This window comes from Carya illinoinensis, chromosome 13 (assembly GCF_018687715.1).
Source record: "Carya illinoinensis cultivar Pawnee chromosome 13, C.illinoinensisPawnee_v1, whole genome shotgun sequence".
NCBI classification, from domain to species: Eukaryota; Viridiplantae; Streptophyta; class Magnoliopsida; order Fagales; family Juglandaceae; genus Carya; species Carya illinoinensis.
In genome coordinates, this window is record NC_056764.1 from 9198590 (window position 1) to 9221652 (window position 23063).

At 34.9% G+C, this 23063-nt stretch overlaps 2 protein-coding genes and 1 long non-coding RNA gene across 3 annotated transcripts; all 3 read left to right on the forward strand.

Annotated features, from left to right (window-relative positions):
- Window positions 1–8033: 8033 nt before the first annotated feature.
- LOC122291231 (18.1 kDa class I heat shock protein-like) lies at window positions 8034–9005 on the forward strand. Its single transcript, XM_043098881.1, has one exon. It carries the CDS (start codon window positions 8294–8296, stop codon window positions 8771–8773), a length of 480 nt encoding a protein of 159 aa, XP_042954815.1. The 5' UTR covers window positions 8034–8293; the 3' UTR covers window positions 8774–9005.
- A 6678-nt stretch (window positions 9006–15683) lies between these two features.
- LOC122291385 lies at window positions 15684–17322 on the forward strand. The gene is made up of 2 exons (XR_006236619.1): window positions 15684–16607; window positions 16724–17322. It is a non-coding gene; the product is annotated as an uncharacterized LOC122291385 (long non-coding RNA).
- Window positions 17323–21874: 4552 nt separating this feature from the next.
- Window positions 21875–22783, forward strand: LOC122292981 (18.5 kDa class I heat shock protein-like). The gene has a single exon (XM_043101575.1). It carries the CDS (start codon window positions 22017–22019, stop codon window positions 22491–22493), a length of 477 nt encoding a protein of 158 aa, XP_042957509.1. The 5' UTR covers window positions 21875–22016; the 3' UTR covers window positions 22494–22783.
- Window positions 22784–23063: the final 280 nt, after the last annotated feature.

The following is a 23063-nucleotide window of genomic DNA, read 5'->3' on the forward strand; positions in this document are numbered from 1 at the left end:
CTAAACCTTCCTTTCCTTCTACTACAAACCCCTCAGGCTGGTGCATGTAAATGTTTTCTTCAAGGTCTCCATGAAGAAAAGCTATCTTCACATCTAACTGCTCAAGAAATAAATTTTCAGTAGCAACCATAGCCAGTACCATTCTGATAGTTGTGATATTCACCACAAGAGAAAAGATCTCAGAGTAATTAATACCTTGCTTCTGCTGAAAGTCTTTTACAATAAGTCTGGCCTTGTACCTCTTACTGCCATTATGCTCAGTTTTCACCCGGTACACCTACTTGTGTAATGCCTTCTTCCTTAATGGAAGTTCTGTCAACTCCCATGTCTGATTCCCTAACAGCGAATCCATCTCATCTCTCATGGCCAACTCCCACTTGCTAGAATTTTCATCTTGTAAGATTTCTTCGTAACCCTGCGGTTCTCCACCATCTGTCAATAAAATATAATTCAAAGTATGTAAGAAATGCTGTGGAGGACGTATAGTCCTAACTGACCTGCGAACTACAACTGTAGGAGTGGATGGCTCTGAAACTGCCTGCAGAATAATAGGAATGGGTGCACTGGACCCACTCTTCCCGTCACTCACATCTCTACACTACATTGTAACCTCTGGTAGGTCATCCAATCTTACAAACTCGGACTCCTGAGGAGCTACTTTAGAAGTTGTATTAGACTTATCCTTGTACATAATTTTCTCATTGAAAATCACATTCCTGCTTCTTATGATCTTACGACCCTCATCATCTCAAAAACGATAGCCAAATGCCTAGGGGTGGGCAAAATTTCCGAACTCCGAACTCCGGCCGAATTCCGACAAGGCTCCGATTCCGACAGAGTCGGAATTTTCGGAATTCGGAGTCGGAGTCGGAGTAACTCCGACTCCCTTAGTCGGAGTTGGAGTCGGAGTCCGGAGTCCATATTGGCTCCGAGCTCCGACTCCGAATTCCGACACTTAACTTAATATATTTAATGTTGTAACAAAATTAACAAGTACTTGAGTGGCCCAATGGTGCGATGGGGTGATGAGGTGTTTTGCCAATAAGCTGACCCGCGTTCGAGCCTCCCCACGTACAAATGATATATTTTGCCAAGTTTTTTTAAAAAAAAAACCCCTCAAAAGTTCAAAACGGCGTCGTTTCGGCCTCATATATATTTATCTCTTCAGCCTTTAGGAATCAGGTCGAAACCCTACGCCGTTTCTCACCTCTTCCATCATTTTCTCAAAGCCGAAAGCTTCTCTTTTCTCTCTTGCCAATGTTTCTCACTTCCTCATTCGTTTTCTCACAAATTCCTCCTTTGTTTTCTCACAAGTTCCCTTAGTCAACTAATATTACTCAATTTGTTTTCTCACTTCCATCATTTTCTCATAACCGTGTTCGAGTTCCACTACACGTGGGTTAGGGTTTCATCCCTAACCTCTTCCCGCCGCTTCTCACCATCAATAGCCTCCTCTTCTCCACCGCATTAAGGAGCTTCCAGGGTGGACTTGTTACAATATGCTTCTAGGATGCGAAAATCTTCTGTGAATCTGTTTATATTATTTTTTATAATTTATGTTATTTTTTATAATTTCTGTTTATTTGTTGTTTGTTAGGATGCAAAAATCTATTCTTTGTGAAATGTTCTTTATTCGGAGATTTTGATATTGGGTTGCAAAAGAGAAAACAAATTGTGAATTGGGGAATGTTCTTTGTTGAGATTTTCGTTTGTTCTATTTTTTTTTTTTTTTTTTTGTTCTTCCATTCAACTCCGATTAGAGCTCTGACCCTCTACTCCGACTCCGACAACTCCGATCGGAGTCGGAATCTACTCTGATTCGAAGTCGGAGTCGGAGCCCAACTTGATCTCCGACTTTGGTCGGAGTCGGAGGTCGGAGTTGGACTTTTCGACTCCGACGGAGTCGGAGCCCAGCCCTACAAATGCCTCATCTCCATAGCCAATGAAATAACATTTCCTTGACTTAGTCTTAAGTTTACTACGAATATCAGAATCAATAAGTACATAAGAAAGACAGCCAAAAGTTTTAAGGTGAGAACATTTGACATCTTTCCCGCTCCAAACATCATCAGGCAATCCACAATCTAATGGAACCGATGGCCCTCTGTTTATCAAGTAAACGGTAGTGCTAACTGCATCTGTTCAGAAAGTGGATGGTGGTCCAAGGCGCAACCTCATGCTTCTAGCACGCTCATTAATGGTTCTATTCATACGTTCAGCAACTCCATTTTGCTATGGTGTCCCATGAATGGTCTTCTCCATTCTGATACCCAGAGCTGCACAATACTCCTTGAACCCGCCATTAAAATACTCACCACCATTATCAAATCTCAAACATTTCAGTTTCAGGCTTGTCTCTGTCTCAACCAAGGCCTTCCAAGTTTTGAACACATTAAATACATCAGATTTATGCTTCAAAAAATAAACTCATACCTTCCTACTATGGTCATCAATGAACGTGACATAGTAACAAGAATCTCCAAGAGATACCACTGGGAAAGGATCCCACACATCAGTGTGCACTAAATCCAGTCTTCCTGTCTTCGACGTTCTGCCACTTTTCAAGAAGCTGGCATTTTTTTGTTTCCCCATAACATAACTCTCACACATACTGAGATCAACTGACTTCAGTTCTGGTAGCTTACCTCTAGACATAAGTTCTTTTATACCTTTCTGACTCATGTGGCCAAGCCTACAATGCCACAAATCTGATGTGCTCTCTGCAACGGTAGTAGCGATAGTGTTAATCAAACCAGTAGTCATATATAGTGTACCAGTTTTCTTAGCCCAAGCCAGTACCAATGCCCCTTTTGTGACCTTCCAGGTGCTATCTGAGAACACTACTGAATGACCACATTCATCGAGCTGCCCAACAGAAATAAGGTTCTTCTTCAACTCAGGAATGTGCCTGACCTTTTGCAAGGTCCATTTGTTCTTGCCAGAGAATGTAATATTAATATCTCTCATCCCCACTACGTTCAAAGCCTCTCCATCAGCCAAATATATATTCCCAAAATCACTTGTAACATAGTTTCGCATTAGCTCCCAGTAGGAAGATGTATGGAAGGAAACCCCTAAATCCAGTATCCAGTCATCAACTGGACTATGAACTGTAGGCAATAGTGCATCATGTATTTTTTCAGTTATTACATTAGCACTATCATTTTTGGTCTTATTAGGATTTTTGCAGTTCTTCTTTATGTGGCCAAGTTTGCCACAATTCCAGCAAGTTGCCTACTGACTAGGTCTCGACTTGCTCTTACCCCTGTTCTTTGCTTTTGACATTCATCTGTTTGAGTTTTTGTCTTGTGTTCTCCCTCGAGAATCAACATTCAGTGCTGAACTCGAACCCGAGGTCTTATCTGAATCTTTCCTGCGCACCTCCTTAGCCAAAATTAAATCACGAATATCATCATATTTCAACTTAGATTTATTAGCAGAATTACTGATAGCCATTTTCATGGCTTCCTAACTATTTGGCAATGAAGCCAATAGTATCAGTGCACGTATCTTATCATCAAATTCAATTTCAATAGACGACAATTGATTTGTGATAGTATTAAAATCATTCAGGTGTTGTGCAACAAATGTACTATCTGCCATCTTCAAATTGAATAACTTTTTCATCAAATGTACCTTATTATTTGATGACGGCTTTTCAAACATACCTGACAAAGCCGCCATGAGATTCCCAGTCGTCTTCTCCTTGATGATGTTGTGTGTAACAGATCTCGACATGGTTAATCAAATAACCCAAGAACTTGTCGATCCAACAGGTTCCAATCAGCCTCATCCATCTTTTCCGGTCGCTTTCCCAATAGTGGAAGATGAAGTTTCTTCCCATAGAGGTAGTCATCTATCTGCATCCTCCAGTAACCAAACTCCATGTCATCAAACTTCTCGATCTCCGATACCTTCACTTCATCTCCAGCCATCGTTTTCCCTCAGACCCGAACCTTCTCTTTTGATACCAATTGTTGTGAAAAATAATGAGCATGAAGTGAAAAAGTAATATAAACGAGAAAACAATCACACATGATACAAGATTTATGTGGTTTGACAAATTACCTACGTCCACGGGAGCTGTAAAGGATTTTATTATTAAAAAATCACACACTACAATGATAAAGCGATTACTGTTCATCTACAGTGTTTCTACAGTACGTCCATATGATATAATAATCATATATATAGTCAAACGGCGGAAAAAACCCTAGATCCGTGTAAAATGTATGTTCGCTCGAGCGACGTGTCGAGCGCGCGTCGAGCGAACATCCTTCCTACATCCATTCGAGCTCACTGTCGAGCTGAAATCGAACGTTCAACTCTGCCTGATTTCGTTTGAGCGGCCAATGCCTCTGCTAGAACCGTGTGGACCAGACTCCACAGTACTCAACACTTACTAAGTTTGGGTAGTGAGAAGTGTTGAGAAGTATTGTGAATATATAATAATGAAAAAGTAGGTGAAAATTAATAATAGAATATTGAACAGTAATAAATAATAATAAAAAGTAGTTGAAATGTAATAATAAAGTAATGAATAGTCGTGGAGTATGTTGAAAACACCTGAATTAGTTTCAGTATCTAAACATAGAAATGCACACCAGCTGAGATGGCTTTTTTTTTTTTTTTGGTCAAAACGATTCATTTAGAAGACTACTCCGCACGTTTTCCTCCTTGCCCCCAAAATCTTCCATTCGGATTCGCCCCTCCACCGTTTCCTTACCAACCCCAACTGAACCATGCAAGGGAATCAATCCTATGCAATCCATTTCAATTTGTTTGCCCAATTCGCATCGAATGACACATAAATTTGGCCAATCCTCCTATTGCTTCGCCCTAGCTTGTACATAATGTATCAAATCAAAATGAACAAACTGGAAAAAAAAAATGCTACATTCAAAAGCAAGATCCAAAGAGAAATGCATAATCTTTTGGGCAACTTATTATAATCTCGGGACTCCATCTACTCAGAAATATCTGAAGCAAATGTTTGCATCAATCAACAATTGAATATTACCAAGTTAAAAAAGAAAAAAAAAAAAAGAAAAGAAGAAGAAGATATTTCTATGCTCAATATTTCATTGTTAAGGAACAAAATTGAGGTGCACTTACATCCTCAAAAAATTTCTGGTCACCTCTACCTAAAGCCACCCCGCCAGATAAAAAACGAAGGTTGGCAATAAAAGGAAAACTAGAGACAAAAAGAAAATGATGAAAAACGATTATTGTCGACGGGTTAGGGAGAAGGGGATGGTGTAGACAGGAGAAGGGAGGGGGTATTCTCATATTTGTTAGGGCTTTTCTCGAAGGATGGTGTCGACAAGAGAAGGGGATTTGGCTCGATTATGTAGAGGGTGGTTCTCATATCTTTTGGTGTATGTCTTGAGGGGTGTTGACGGGTTTGTCACAATTAGTAGAGGGATGGAGGGAGGGATTTCGTGGGAGATTTTTCAATCCCCTACCTAGTTTTTCGAGGGGTGTCGACAGAAAAAAAAAAAAAAAGGATTCAATTTTGGAAGGGGCAGAGGAATTCGGTAGGGAGGGGGGAGAGCATTGAGGGATTAGACTGTTTTTAAGAAACCAGATTTAGTAGCTTAGTTGGTGTGTAGTGTGGGAGACTAAACCGGTCTATGATTAGAATTATTTAGAGCATCCTCAATGGATTAACCAAAATTAAAGAACAATTTTTTATGAATATAAGACAAATTTGACTTTTAGCTGTTCTATTTACATAAGTCCCAACATTGGAATAGTTATTTTTTCTTTATATAATAATAAAATAATATAAGATGAATTTATGTTTGATTATTCACATCAAATTTTCACGTTAAATTATACACTCGACTCGACTCGAACTCGAGTACAAAAAATACTTGAGTTGATATGAGCTCAAGTAGCTCGACTTAAGCTCAGCTTAAATTAGATCTACAATTATTTTTTTAGTTGGCTGAAACACAAATGAGATTATTTTTTTTTAATAAATGAGATTATTTATCTTAATCAATTTTAACTAGAATAATGATAATATATATTAAATTGAGCTCTTAATACTTATTAGACATAAATAAATTATTCATCACTTGTCACAATATTATTACAACTTATAAATAGGTAAAATAATAATTCCAATATCTAAGATATCATATCACAATAAATTACAATCTCAATGGTAGATCATTAATTACAATTACAATTTTTATCAAACTTAAAACAATAATAAATTATAATTTCAAATGGTAAATCACTAATTACAATTACAATTTTCAACAAACTTACAAAAAGAATAAACTTTATTTTTATAAATATTTTATATGTGACACAATAATTCTTTTATGAACTTAATACATTATTATTATAAAATAATAAAACATGCTACTTATACATAAGCTTAAAATAACAACATATATTACTTATATAAAGTATCAAAAATAATATATATAGTATATAAAATATATATAATAAAAGAATATATGTAAATATATATATATTACGAATATTGTGACGAGTTTAAAACGAGTCAAATCGAATTTATACATATATTATTTATAAATTTAAATCGAATCGAGTCGAAATTATATAAATTTTATTTATTTAATATTCGAATCAATATTAATGTACATTAATAACTTATTTATTAAATAAATCAATAAAATTCGAATCGAATTTATACGAATTAATTTTAAATAGTTCACATGCGACTCTGTTAATTTACAGCCTACTCACTTATATCAAGTGTAGCTATCGGCGGGTGTTAGAGCATCCCCATCCCGTTCTGCATCTCACTCCCATCCTTAAAATTTGGGGAAAAATTATGCGGTTTGACTCAAAAACCCTCTCCATCCCGTTCTCCAAAATGGGGATGAAAATTAGGGGTGCTACAGGAGGTCCCCATATTTGAGAACCCACTGTACATCCGCATCGCTCTCTCGCCCCAACGGTTGCCCCTTCCAGCCCGCGTCTTCTTCTCCCCCCTCCCTCGCAACACAGCACGGCCGGATTCTGTCCTCCTCGACTGTAAGTGCTATTTTATTCTCTGATTTGGCTTTGTTTTTCTTCTGGGTTTCCCTGTTTTGTTCGAATCGCTTTTTGTTGGAGGAAGCAAGGAGTATTGTTGCGGGTGACCTTGTTCGTTCAGATGCGAGCTGTTTTCGCTGGGGAAAATGGAAACTTCTCCGTTTTCGTTCTTCTCCTTCTCATTCTCATCCTCCCCAGTATTTGATTCTTCTTTTCTTCTTTATTTCTTTCTTGTTTCTTGTTTTGATCTATGACTTGTGCAAGTCTGTGTCTTTTCTTGATGGTGGAGGGATATACTTGGGGTGTGTCACTGTTGTGATGCTCGAATCGGTCGCCGGATGCATTCTTGATGATTGGGTATCGGCTAGGTGTTGAGGGGTATTCTTTTTAGGGTTTTGCAGTCTTCTGCTTATGCTTCTAGTTGCTGTTTGTTCTGTGTTGCTAATTTAATCGGCTTGTGGTTGCTGTTTGTTCTGTGTTGCTAATTTAATCACGTTAGAAAATTCACTAATTAAATAAAAAAATTACTATTTTTATAATACGAATTCTGGTTAAAAAAAAATATTGTATTTGATAGTCAAAACCGTAAAAAAATTTAATAGAAATTGATATTTGAAAAAAAGTTAATAAGATAAAAGAGTTAGTAGTTAAAGTTGTAAATGGAATAGAGAGAAAAAAAGTAATAAAAAAAGAATAGAGAAATATTATTTAATAGAATAGAAATAGGGATGGGAAATAAGATGTGTGAGTTTTTAGAAAATGAATAAAATTTAAAAAAAATTTTAAAAAAATATAATTTTAAGTTAAATTATAAGAATGAAGATGAAGATACAGATGTGACTGCTCTTAAGAGCGGCTGACCTAGGACGGCCCTTATAAATACTCGGTGGGCTTTCTAGTCCTTTCGAGGACACTATTAGTGGCTTTCGAGGGACAGATGAACATTTTCGTGGCATTATCGGGAACATACCCAAAATTTGCTTAAAGTTTGTGGGCCCAGAGGTAGACTTTGCTGATGTGTTTCCTCTTTGGAGGGTTAACGAAGGAGTCGTCAACAGAGAACGAGAACACTCGGGAAAGTACTCGAAGAATCCTTCAGTTCTCGTGAAAGCACTCGAAGGATCCTCCTCAAATCTATAAATCGGAGTGCCATTTTCGTGCTTCTCAAACTTCAAACTTGTCATAATCCCCGAGTGATTTTTGTGATCTTTCGCAACTCAATCTTTAGTCGATTGCTCTTGCTTCCATACTTAAGTGTCAAAGGAAACAAGTGAAGATGTCGTTGATTCCAAGTTCATTTTGGGACAGACGAAGCAATGTCTTCGATCCATTCTCGCTCGAAATATGGGATCCCTTTAAGAATTTTCCACTCTCATCTTCTTCTCTATCAGGATCTCAATTAGCGAGGGAGAATTCTGCTTTTGTCAATTCTCGCGTGGATTGGAAGGAGACCCCAGAAGCCCACGTGTTCAAGGCGGATCTCCCTGGGCTCAAGAAGGAGGAAGTGAAGGTTGAAGTTGAAGACGACAGAGTGCTTCAGATAAGCGGGGAGAGGAATGTGGAGAAGGAAGAGAAGACCGACACCTGGCATAAGGTGGAGCGCAGAGGTGGCAAATTCTTGAGGAGATTCAGGCTGCCAGAGAACGCAAAGATGGATCAGGTTAAGGCTGCCATGGAAAATGGGGTTCTCACTGTTACTGTTCCCAAAGCAGAGGTGAAGAAACCAGATGTCAAGGCCATTGAAATTTCTGGTTGAAGTTTTTAGGAGTCGTCTCCAGCATTGCCACTGACCCTTTTTCGTTTTTACTCTTTCTAATAATAATTGCTTGTAAAATAAGTATGGACGTGGGAAGTGTGTCTTTGTGTTTTGAAAACCATGTGTCAATATGTAATCAATTTAAGCTGCCAATATTTTGTGCACCGAGCGTTCGAGAAAATGTCCGTATAAATGTTGCTCTAAATAATTTTTAAGCGTTCGAGTTTTTTAATCGCTGTGTTTTTTGTTTCATTTTAAAGTTTCGGAAAAATCAAATGCATCAGAAGCTTCAAATCCAATCAAAACATTTATATTTAAGACGTAAACAGAATAGCAGCGGCGAACAAGTTGCCAAAATTACAATCAAGATCATTTGACCTTAGGGTTATAATAGAGGCGAGTCGCTTTTTTTGAGTTTGAGATTTTTTTTTTTTTTTATTCATCGAGTTTAAGTCGATAAAAGTTCGTCTCACAAATGAATTCCAGCCGAATTAATAAATTAAAAAAATAAAAGAATTAATATTGAATTTATATAATTAATAATTTTTATTAAATTATAATATTTTAAATAATTAATATTTAATTAATTGATATATTTAAAATAACATCATATTATTTATTTATATATATTATTAATACATATACTTAATATAATAGTATATATCAATTTCGTATATGGTTTTTACGTATTAGTATATAAAATTATTAAATTTTATCGATTAATTATTACACAAATTATAAAATATACTTATGAAGTATATTTATTATATGGACATAAGTAATTAGAATAAATATTATATAATTAATTATAAAAATTGTATGTTTATATTATTAGCTAATACATATATACATGTATAGGTGTATGTATATATTTATTAATATATGAATGAGTTTTAATCTAGTTGAACTAACGAATTGATTTGAGTATAAATGAGCGAGTCAAAATGAGTCTTAATCGAGTCGAGTCAAGTTTTGTCGAGTATGTGTTATTTACAAATTGAGTGGGTATTTGCTTTCACAAATTAGCTTTTTCTTTTCACGAGTTGAGTTCAATTCGAGTTTAACCGAGCGAGTATCGAACGAGTTATTGAATAAACTGGTTCATTTACAGTCCTATTTGGCTTTGACATTTGGCGTGTTGAGGTTTTTTTTTTTTTTTAACCTTCTAATCAAGCAACTTCATTAATAAGATAACAAATGTTCAAGGAGGGTTAAAAATAAAAGAAGAGAAAGAAATGAAATTAGGGACATGTTTTCAAAAACAAGAATGGTAGCTATTCATTGTGTTCATTGTGTAACAGAGTGTGTATATCAATTTTGAAATTTATAAATCTTTATTGGAATTTATTCATGATTGCTCTGGAAAATTTTTTGTATATCTTCAATAATTGGAAAGATTCGTCATAGGGAAGAGAAGTATTGATCTTTAATGGCTTGGATTGCCTGCTAACCATCCCCTTTCAAAAATGGCTTTTCTTTTATTTAATGCTAATGCCATTTGGGTAGCTAATAATGCAGTCGAAGCTTTCACCATCAAAGGATTCAAAGATGGGATTTGTTATGTTCTGATTTCAATGATGTCTTTATTATGGTTTTTGCATAATATCGAGATAACTAAAAAGGTATTTTTGATTACAACATTAAAAGAGAAATTTAGAAATGACGGAAGTGGAGCTTTTCATTGTTTCTCAATGATCCTTTGTTTCCTTTCCCATTCATCAATGTAGTTATAATAAATATGATGAATATGAGTTTTTGCCTTGTTCAAATCAAATGAAGAATGATTGTGAATAATATCGTTTTGTCAATTGTCAGATATGATCCATAATGATGACTGTATAAAGTTGGAAATGGTGTTTGTTCTGTTCTTTAAGTTCTAGCTCCCTATTTGGACGTATTATCATTTTTCTTCAATCCGATATAGAATTAATTGGGAGGTTTTCAATATGTAATGACCAAGGGCCTTGATTCTAAAGTATCCAAATGACAGGGCACTGCACGAAAAGATGATCAAGAGTCCCGTCTGTCTAATTGTACAACAAACATTCATCAAAAGGTAGAGAAGGGGTAACTTCTTTCACTCTTCTTTTGATTAAGAGGATGTTCCAAAGTATTTTTCATAAAGTAGCTTATGCCATTCGTGAATTTTTAGATTCCCTAAAAGATTGAATAGATCTCTTATATGACTCTCTTGGACTTGTGTTTAGCAATTTATTACCTGTTTGTAAGCAGATTTGACAGGGAATTTTCTATTATGATTTGGTGCCCATACTATTTTGTCGATCTGCTGAGAGTGGCTAGATAATGGAATTCGTTGAATTTGTTGGATGCTATCTGAATCGAAAAGAGTTTGCATTTTTTGTATGTCCCAAGACTTTGGATTGCTGATGATTAAATTGTAGACTTTTAACAAAGAATTTGATGGAACAGATCTATTTTCAACTTGAAGTGGCTTTAGTTTGTAATTTTCAGCAATTGGTATCTAAGGGTCTAACCAAATATTGGCTAAGGACCCATCATTGATTTGAAAACATCTTCCTTTCTTAAGGAGCTCCCTCGTTTGGAATATTCATTTCCATTAATTATAATCCAACTGTTTCGGCTTAACGGGCCATAAATCCTTTCTGCTGAGATATTTGGCGGATAGAATATTGCACCATAACCCATTTCTATTTTCACTCATTTTCCATCCTATTTTAGTGTTGCCCAGATGACTAACACAAGAGGGGGGGTGAATTGAGTTGTATTAAAAAAAATAATTATAAATTAAATATATAATATAAAATATAAACAAAATATGAAATAACAATAAATATAAAGAGTAAGGGTAATAGAGAAACAAACTCAGTATGTTAACGAGGTTCGGCCCCACTGCCTACGTCCTCGCCTCAAGCTACCCCTTGAGGATTCCCAAATTCACTATTCAACCTCCTTCAGGTGGAGATAGAAACCTATTACACCTTTGAACAACACCGCTACAAAGGATCCGTGTAGAACACCCTCTACACTTGCAATCATCTTACACGTGGTGATTCAACTATTCCCCATGTAGAATACTTTCTACACACACAAGGGTTATACACACCCTTTTTCTGATACAAGAGCTGATAGTGGGTAGGTTATCAGAAAACACTACTCAATGAGTGAAATAAGAACAATACAGCGCAAACTATATCTCTCAAAATGAACAAGGATTAAGGCTCAATGCTTAGAGAAGAGAGAATGAAAGCTTTGAATGAATGTTGTATGCTCTTGGTGTTGTGAATGTGAAGCTCTCAAATGATCTATTTATAGGCATATGAGACTTCATATTCAAATATAAAAAGATTCATATGTCAAAGACAACATCATTCACTTTTTCAAAAAATTCAAATAAAAGGTTCTTCTTTTTCAATTGTCAAAGACAACATCATTCACTTTTTCAAAGAATTCAAATAAAAGGTTCTTCTTTTTCAATTGTCAAAGACAACATCATTCACTTTTTCAAAGAATTCAAATAAAAGGTTCTTCTTTTTCAATTGTCAAAGACAACATCATTCACTTTTTCAAAAAAATCAAACCTAATCTTTTACTTTTGGCATATGACAAAATGAGCACACTTTCATTTTCAAAAAATTCAAACCTAATCTTTTACTTTTTGTATAAGTCTAAAAAAGCATCAATCACTTTTGAAAATATTCAAATAAAACATGCACATGTGAAAGATGACAATCAATCATCTTTAATATTTTCAAAGTTCAACCCTTTAATCAAGGCATGCACATGCAAAAGATGACAATCAATCATCTTTCAAAATTTTCAAATTTAATTTTCAAAAATATTCATGCACATGTGGAAATTGTATTTTAATGCTTTATGATAAAATATTAATTTTGAGCATTAATCCTAATTTCGAATTTTGAAGAGATTTACAACATTACTCTATAATTTTAATGTGAACTCGTTCCCTTCTTGCTCATGCTTGTTTCCTTGATGTGCTTGACTCCATTGTGTAGACAACTTGAGCTTGAGACTTCTTTATTCTTTGAATTCATTTGTTATCATCAAAATCCATGTGTAGATTTATAATCACATGAAACTTGAAACCTTGAGTTCAACATTTAGCAATTAGAGCAGAGTTCAAATTCTCTATTCTTCTAAGCCCTAATCCTCCTTTATTTTTTGGTTGACATATTGATTTCTATGATTTTAGGGTTAGATTGTGAGTTTCTCCTTTTGGGAATCCCCACCAGAGATTTTTAAATTTTGTGTCAAGGGTCTTGCACATTGATTTTGGCAGCTTGAATGATGACATGAAATATGAAATGATTGTACTAGCAACTGATCTAATTAACATTGATCTTCTGGCTTGTAAAAGGAGCTTCGATTTCCAACCTTTTAATTTTGTATCAATCTTACTCAAAATTTCTTGGAAGATGGTTGTTTTGTTATTCCCCATTGAGGTTGGAAGTCCTAAATATTTAATTTTTGCCGTTGAGCTTTTGAAGGGCAGTCTTTGAGAGATTACTTGCTTGACCACTTGGCTAGTATTCCTTGTAATGAAGATAGAGGATTTGCCCATATTTACTTTTTGACCCGACTACCCTTGGTATTTTGCTAGACTTTTAGAAATGGACTTTGCATTGCATTCTACTGCGCTTGCAAAAATTATGGTGTCATCCACAAACAATAAGTGAGAAATGAATGGGCTATTTCTGCTGATTTTTATTCCTTCTAATTGACATTGGGCTTCTACTTTGATTAATATTCTAGTGAGAGTCTCTGTAACTAGAATAAAAGGAAATGCGAGATTGAATCACCTTGCCTAAGTCCTCTTTGAGCCTTAAAAAAACCTCTCGGAGATTCATTGATTAAGAACGAGAAAGAAGCAGTGGTTACACATTTTTTAATCAATCCTATCCATTTTTGACTATATCCCAAAGCTTGAATTATGATGAAGAAATTCTCATTCTACTTGATCAAAAGCCTTTTCCATATCTAATTTGACTGCCATTAGCTCTGCTTTTTTTTTTTTCTTTTTTTTCCCCAGATTGCCTCTTTAAATGGTGGAAGAGTTCTTGAGCTATGATTGTGTTTTCTTTTAACTTTGAGGCGGTTTGATAGAATTTTGATTATAATTGGTAAAAAACATTTGTGAGGCTAATTGGACAGTATTGGCTTGGAGAGTTTGGACATTGGGTTTTTAGTACAATGGCAATGTTGGTGTGATTTAGTTGTTTTAACAACTTGCCACTCCTGAAAAAATTCTGAACCACTTCTATCACCTCATTTTTTATTATACTCTAGTAATGTCTGTAGAAAAGGGTTGTCATTCCATCTGGTCCTAGTGCCTTATGGTTTGGAATCTATTTTAAAGCTTTGAGTATTTCCTCTTCATTGGGAACCACTGTAAGCATCTCATTTCTTGATCTAAAATTTGCTTCTCAAAAAGGTTGTCCAGGTGATTTGGGACTTGCGAGTTGGTTGAAGTATAAAGTGCTTTGAAATGATCAATGAAAATATTTTCAATAGCAATGGGATCCCTAGACCAAATACCTGGGCCCAATTTAATGGAGTCGATGGCATTTCTACGACATCTAACAATTGTGGAGAGATGGAAGAATTTAGTGTTCAAGTTTATTGAGGTGAGCCACAATACCCTTGATTTTTGTCGCCATAACATCTCTTCATATTCCTTTTGCTTGTTAAGCTTGAATTGCAATTCCCTTTCTCTATCTTGATCATAGTTGTTTGTAGAGTTGCTTTGAGTAATCAATAATTCTTGCTCCAATTGTTGGATGTTTTCTTGAATCCAGCTGAAGTAATTTTTATTCCAAAGCTTTAGGGTGTCTTTTGTTAATTTGATTTTCTTGCAAGGAACATAGGCTAGATTGCCTTGGAAATTTTTACTCCAAACTTCTCTAATGATATTGTGGTTTAATGGCTCGTGAATCCAAAACTCTTCAAACTTGAAGGAGGTAGCCTTGTGTTGGGATCCCGTAGTTTGCAACAATAGATGATGGTGATATGAGGTTGATGAATCAAGTTCCCCATCTTTTTGCAAGAAAGGGGATCTACTTTTAATGTGGCGATTAGGTGTTGAAATGGAACCGATTCATATATATATGAATGTAATCTCTGTTTTAGTGTATTCTGATCCTCCTCACCATTCATGGTTAAATACATACGTGTATGCTCCAGTCCAAAGGAACAACAAAGAAAATTTTTAGAGTCACCTAGATTCCATTCAAAACGCCTACTTGGGGTCATGGCTATGTCTAGGAGACTTCAACGATCTTCTAGAACAATCAAAAAAATATGGTTGCCGTCCGATGTTAAATAATCAAAATCAAGGATTGAGATCACTTATAAACATAAATTGACTTATTGATATAGGTTTCTTAGGACCAAAGTTCACCAGGACTAATAGACATGGAAGGGCCCTTATTAGAGAAAGAATTGATGGAGTAACAGTCAATCAACAATGGAGACTACTTTTTCTAGATGCATCTCTAAATCATCTACAAAATTTTGGAAACTTAGAATATATATAATAAATGTGGTGCGGTCTTCCGACACCAGGGTTTCAGAAAAAAAGATTACATTCAAATTATATTTCTTAATATATACCCTTATATTTCTTATTGCCTTGAATCGAGCGAGTCCCCTGCAATTCTACACTAAAGACCTCATTTCCTAAAGAGAGGCCTTTCAAAACTAGCCTCTTTCGCTTTTTTGGATGGACCTAGAGGTGGACAAGGCCTGCTATAAAGAACCTTTCTGATTTTTGCTTTGAGGTTCCCCAACTTTCTTGTTGACCCAGATTGCATATCCAATAGGGCCAAAGCTGACTCATCCCACTGAATGACAGTTGCTTCCTTAATACTTTTAGGGGTCAACTTTTCTGTTTTCACAACTTGGCAAACTTTTTTCTTTCGCGACTCTACCATAACTGAAACTAGTGAGTCGGCAGGCTTTTCTTATAGGAAGTGTATTGTGTTCCTCCACAAAAAGGGAAGGCAGAGAGCTACTCATAGGTGGGTCTTGAGGGATGATGGGAGGCTTATTTTGTGACTGGCTAGGTTACGTCGACTTCAGAGCATGGGGGAAAATTTTCTTGGGGTTTTGTTTCGGTGGACTGATTATAGGCATTAAGTAGGATGTGCTGAAGGGTGGAGGTGATATGGTGGATTCCGTTGTAGTCGAAGTGTGTGCTGATGGGGGAAACAGAGGGGCTGCAAAGGCATGCAAGTCCAGATTGTCTTGCGAATTAAGGTGATGGGCAGGCTTACTTAGGCTAAGGAAATTGGGATGGGCTTTTGGATGAGCATCTCTCTTTCTAGGCCCAAGATGTTTTGGTTAAATAAAGGGGGGGTTGGGTTAGAGTGGCCCGATTAAAAAAGATAGAGTTTTGAGAGCTCTCACCTTGATGGGCCGGGCAAGTGGGAGGCTTTTATCTTAGCTTGATGGGCCTTGAACTCCCTCATTGTAGAATAGACCTGTCTCCACTGAGACTTCCATGGAGAGTTCCGTCTAGACGAAAGGATTGCTGAGGATGGGATGGTTCTTTCAACTATTTTATCCGTTGGAGTCTTTTCTATACTGAGCATCTTTGAACTTGATGATGAGTTAAAATTAATTCCACGTACTGAGTTCGGCTAATTGAAGCTAGAGCTGTTGTCAATAGTGAAGAAATTTAGTGTAGTTGGTACTTGAGTTAATGCCCGAGTTTCACTGTAACTGGCTTGATGGAGTGACCGATTCGGAGTGAGTATGGAGAATGAGGCACTGATTTCTGAGGAGGATTCTATTGATGGGAAGAGTTGTTGCAGCTCTGGAGGAGAAGGTTGCACAGGTATGGATTTCTCGATACCATCATATTTATATGCATCCCTTTTAATAATCTGGAATTCCAAGCTTTGTGGGTTGTGCTTTGGGGGGATGAGAAAATTTCGGCCCTTTGATGTACAGATTTGGGATGATTAGAATTTTTGTGTCTGGACTTGAGGCGTCCAATATGTGGAGTCTGGACTTTGCTCACCATGTGCTTGATAGAGGGCTTGTTGAGAGGTTGAGTTGGAGTACTCGGCTCTTAGCCATGGCCCGAACTATAATCTCGTGAGGTCGAAGTCTTAGAAGCTACAGAAAATATGAGTGTGGCCTAGCCTTCCACATGTATAACAAAAATCGGATAGTCTTTCATACTTCAATGTAATTTATGTTAGTAGATTTCCTTCCCTAGGAAGCAGAAGCCCTTGTTTCAATGGGCTTGTGACATTGGTTTCTACTTTTATGCGGATGAACTTTTTCCATGCTACCCCAAAAATGGGGTCTTCCTCCACCATGATCAGATTGCCTAAAGCTTTCCCAATATCAGTTGCATTTTCTATTGTCATGTAGTCAAGTGGCAGAATTTGCACTTTAAAAGTAGAATGCAGACTTATTTTAGCTAGAGTTAGACTTGGGGGCCAAGGTTTTAGAATCAGTAAGTGGCCATTAAAGTTCCATGGACCTTGATTGTAAATACGTTGCTTTTCTTGAGGAATTTGATTTGATTTGATTTTATGAGATCTTGAAAAGTAATAAAATGATTTGATTTAATATTTTATGAGATCTTGAAAAATGAGAGAAAAAATTTGAATAAGATTATTATAAAATTAAAATATTGATAGAATATAATTTTTAATATTATTTTTGTTTTAATATTAAAAAAAGTTAAATTATTTTTTGTATTTTATTTAGAAATTTGAAAAATTATAATAATTAGATGAAAAGGTTAAATATTTAAAATTAAAAAGTATTTGTATTTATGGTATTTGGATATTGAGATAAGATGAGAAAAGAAAATCTTGCAATCCAAACAGGCCTTAAGCCGACTGCTATAAGTTTTTAGATAGGAAAAAAGAAGCAGAGAGAATAAACAAGAACAAAAAAATAAAAAAACAAAAGCATAGAAGGAGACATGAATGAGGTATCTCATGAAGTAGAGCAAATTGGTAAGTCAGGAAAAATATGTGAATTTGAGGGTGCAACCTTATCGGATGGATTTTTAGAGCGTTGGCATTAGATTGGCTATTTTAATCTTCAAAATTTGAAGAATATGTAACTTTTTAACTTTTAACTAACCACTCAACACTTAAAATCTACATTGGATTAGCCATCATATTTTCTATAATAATAAAATATTATTATTTTTTATTATTTATATTTTTTTAATAAATTTATATTTTTTAATTACTTTTTTATTTTATTTTCCTAATCTTCAATAACCTCCAACAATTATATTGATTTTCATTTTCACAATACAACAATCTATAATATAATAATCTCATATAAAATCTCATATGTAAATACAAATTTCATATATACAATCCATAAAAATGCCACATCTATAATATAATAATCTCAAAATATAACAAAATAACATAAGAGAAAAAGATGAAATTAATAAATAATTGATATAGACTTGCTATAGGACTTTTCGAAAAAGATAAAATTACTGTAGCTCATATTTGGGATGAAAAGGGATTGGCTAATTCAACGTGGGCTAACTTTTGATAAAAATGAGTCAAATTTGAATATGAAAAGTAATTTAAAAAAACCAATATAGATGTTCTTAGCTTTCGTTTTGGCTTTACCCGAGATAGGTGGGATTTCATAAAAGCATAATGCTACAATGCCGCTTGGGCGGTACCGTTTAATTGTACCGTTAAGTAAATTTTTTTTTATTTAATAATTAAGGAAGTGATTTTAAATGTATTTGTATATTTTTTTATTTTTAAAAAATATTTAAATATATCAAAAAAATATGAAAAGAAAAAAGGAAAAAAAAAATTCGCAAACAGGACGTGACGTGTATTTGTATTTTACACCCTTCAATAAAAACTCAACACGTAGCTTGTTTATGTTATTCACAATGGGTGGAGTTGAGAGGTGCAAAACCAACCTTTTTCTTTGGTTGACATATCTCTGAAGCCTCTCTTCCCCTCTTCTCTTCCTCTCTCTCTCTCTCTCTCTCTTCTCCCCTCTCCTCTCCCTTTCCGTCAGTCGGTCTCTCTCTCTCATCTCCGTTAGTTGCAAACCAAAGATAATGCTCTTCCCAAAAAAGGTGTGCATCTGTAGATCAATCATTTTGTTGGGCTGTTACTCAAAGTTTTGAATTACAGCGAAAATGATGGAAAAGGAATTACATTTTGTTGTTACCTTGGAACCAATGAGGAAGAATTATGAAAATTAATTCTTAAATAAAAGTGAAGAAGGTTATTGTATGATATATTTGTTAGGATCATTAGCTTTTTTTTTTCCTTACTTTTTAAGAAGAAGGCGGTAATCAAATTTTATTGATAATTCTTATTTATAATGGAAGAATACCGTGATTACATCTTAATACTTGGGTGTTATACATATTCATTCATAGCAATGCCACATATAGTCGTGGAATTACAAACGCCGTGCAATCGTTTTGAAAAAGAGTAAGGTCCACGATTAAAAAGTTAATTTTTTTTTCATGTGGATTTTATATTAATTCATTTTTTTAAAGCGATTGTACGCCGCTTGCACAACCACGACTACAAATATTATTTCTCATTCAAAAAATCAAAACAGGCATCCAAACTAACTAGAAAAAAACTAAAAAACTATACAGTACATTAGAAAACAGCAAAAATACCAAAAGCAACAATAATAAAGATAAACCAAAATAAAATAAAAAGCAAGGAAAACAAACCTGTTATTTTTTATGAAGAATATGAAAACTAGCTTTATCCATACAAACAACTCCTAGAATGTCTTTTGGTAGACTATGAGTGGACTCAAAGAAAACCTTCTTATGACTAGAACTCAATTTGGCAAGTCTGTCAATTGTGTGATTCGTTTCTCAAAAAGAGTAGGAGATTTCCATCGAGTTTGTCACCGTTTAACTTGTTTCTAGTAAATGTGATACCTCCACAGTATCGGTATACCTTTATCCCACCATTGAGTCACAAGTTTAGAATCACTTTTCCACTTCAACATGATTTATATTCATGAATCAACAATTGATTAGACCATCTTATAACACTCAAATCTCAACAATATTATTTGAGCTAACGTGGTAATGTTGGTAAAAACACAAATCTAATGTGATATGACCCTTCATATCTCTAAGAATTCCTACCCCTCCACTTTTTCTTGGGTTTCGATCCTATTATCATCCACATTCAGCTTCATAAAGTTTTGTGTAGGATGCATCCGTTACAAAAATTGTACTATCATCAACATTCAGCTTTATAAAATTCTGTATAGGGCGCATCCATTACCAAAATTGAACTTGTTTTTATCCTAACAGGACCACTAGCTTATAGCAACAGCAGCTCTTGCGAATTCTGGTGTACGGAAAATACAATTGCAATAAAAAGACTGTAAAACTTATTATGTGAATTTTATTAAGAAAATATAAACATCACTTAAAAACTTAAAACCGATGCCAATGCCAAATTTTTAAAGTAATATATTAAGACTTGGGGTTAGGCACATATGAGGTCATTAGCTCTTACGCATGAAAGCCGAAGCAAGTGCAAAGCGAGTGGGTAACGAGGTTTGGTAAGTAAGATGAGAATTTTGAATTGAGATAAAAATTTAAAATATTATTTTTAAATATTATTATTTTGAAGTTTAAAAAAGTTGAATTGAAATTTAAAAAAGTTGAATTGTATATTATATTTTATGTAAAAATTTAAAAAAGTGATAACGATAAGACGAGAATTTTAAATTAATATGAGAATTTAGAGTTGAGATATCTTTATCAAACTTGTTCTAAATTTGCCTTCAAAAAAAAAAACTTGTCCTAAATCTATTTTTATAAGATTATTTTTTGTCTTTATAGATTAAACACTTTTTTATTGGGGGTTGCTTTTAGTTGTTTGCCTTCTCTCTGCTTTGATAAATTAAGTATGTACTTACAGTTTTTCTATTCATCATATCCACACATCATATATTATATTTATTTTTATTATTTTTTAATTTTATTTTTCTTAAACTAATTAATTTTATTTACTCGTTATCCATACATTACATATTTGATAAGTGAAAAAATAAATTATAAATGATATGTGATGTAAAGATGAAGAATTTAATTTCATCAACCAACACTTTTTTTAACAAAAATTCTATGTGCAGTCATTTTTGTGCACTCTTTTGTGCACTCCAGTGATATGATTAGTTGAATATTAAAAAAATTAATCCAGTCAATCATATCAATGAAGTGCACAAAAAATACATAAAAGTAACTGTACGTAACATTCCTCTTTTTTTAAATACATTTATCTCATTTAGAGAGAGAGTTTTATACCACCTGTTCCAAAGACCTTGACCATCAACCTAACGTCTTGACACTTGAAGGGTTACCTACCCACCCATTGTTTTACCAATGGATAATGCTTTATCCATAGATGGTGGCCACGTGGCCATCTATTGTACTTTTTATTTTATATATATATTTGTTATTTAATGATTAAAAAAATATTTTAAAATAATGTTGTAAATTTTTTATTTTTAAAATATATACAAAAATGTATAAAAAAAAATTTACCTTTTCGGTGGCCACCTTCAGTAACCATCCTATGTGAACGTAACAGCTTCCTTTATAAATCTACCCTAAACTTTGTGGACCCAAGTTATCATCATACATATTGACCAAATTAAGTGTGAGCTAACTACTCATGGATTTAATTGGGCCCTCCACAATTAGGTTTCCATACCCTTTGACCGGAAGTTGTATCCCATTTTTGAGACAATGCTAGGATGATTATAAATATATTTATTAAATATGCCCGTTAGTATAAATAAATTATTTTATTTTATTTTTTAATTTTTTTAAACATATTTAATAATTAAAAAATTAAAAATATAAATTCATTAATATTCACTCTTTTAATCATTAAAAAAATTAAAAATATATGAAGTACCTTTCCCCCATTTTTGGGCCATTATTCGGTCCATAGGAAATGTAGGTCGGGAAGAAGGCTAGAAACTTCGTCCATCAAAGTGCCAGACCAATTGCAATGGAAAGTGCCAATCCATTAACAACGAGATAAGGTACGAGAAAGCCCTAGAATGTCCCTTCTAAAGTGCTATATAAGTATTGGAGCCTGTCCTATTTCATTTCATCGTGGAGTTATCTGAAAAGCATCTTCTCTTCTAACATACTCTGCAACCAATCACTGTTTCGCCTCGATTTAATACCTCACACCCAAGTCCACCCAGCGCCAAAACAAGCAAAGTAACCATGTCGCTTATTCCAAGCTTTTTTGGTGGCCGACGAGACTCCGATCCCTTTGCTCTCGACCTTTGGGACCCTTTCAGGGATTTTCCTTTCCCTTCTCCATTTTCCACCCCTTTCTCCGAGTTTTCTCGCGAAAATTCTGCGTTTGCCAACACCAGGATCGACTGGAAGGAGACCCCAGAAGCCCACGTGTTCAAGGCCGATCTCCCGGGACTTAAGAAGGAGGAAGTGAAGGTAGAGGTTGAAGACGACAGAGTTCTTCAGGTAAGCGGGGAGAGGAACGTGGAGAAGGAAGACAAGAACGACACCTGGCATAGGGTGGAACGTAGCAGCGGCAAGTTCCTGCGGAGGTTCAGGCTGCCGGAGAACGCAAAAATGGATCAGATTAAGGCTTCCATGGAGAATGGGGTTTTGACTGTGACTGTCCCAAAAGAGGAAGTCAAGAAACCAGAAGTCAAGGCTATAGCAATTTCTGGCTAAATCTAATTAGCCAAAGCAAGATCACAGTGTCATCTCTCCGATGCGACAGATGGATCTACATAGAAGCTATATATTGCGTTTTTGAAGTGTCTATGTGGAATTTCAGTTTGTATGTGAAGGGTTTGAGTTTTTAAGAATGTTTTTGAGTCCATGGTCTGTGGATCTACGTAAGGTTGTTTCTTTTCTGAGTGGTTCGCGTCATTGTATGTGGAGTGTTCGCGTGGTACCTAATATTGTACTATTATTACAACTGCTAGTGCAAGCGTTAATGTAAATCTTGTTTATTTAAATCAGTGTTCGGTATTATAATTCGACATTATCGGTTAAGAAGAAGCATCCGATCCTACTAATCCCACGATGATGTTCGAGTTAAATTTTAAAAAAAATGAAAATGTAAAACTTCATTTGCATGCTCAAGCTCCATTTGCTTACAATGTAAGTTATATCATTATTTTAGTGGGAAGCTACCCACTCATGGACATGCAGGTCACTCCTCGAGACTTTCTCCTTTTGCTTTTCTTGGGAGTTGAAAATTTTAAATTATGATTTTAGATTATGTATTTACAATTA

Coding starts and splice junctions, on each gene's coding strand:
- LOC122291231 (XM_043098881.1), top strand. CDS start 8,294: ATGTCGTTGATTCCAAGTTCATTTTGGGACAGACGAAGCAATGTCTTC.
- LOC122292981 (XM_043101575.1), top strand. CDS start 22,017: ATGTCGCTTATTCCAAGCTTTTTTGGTGGCCGACGAGACTCCGATCCC.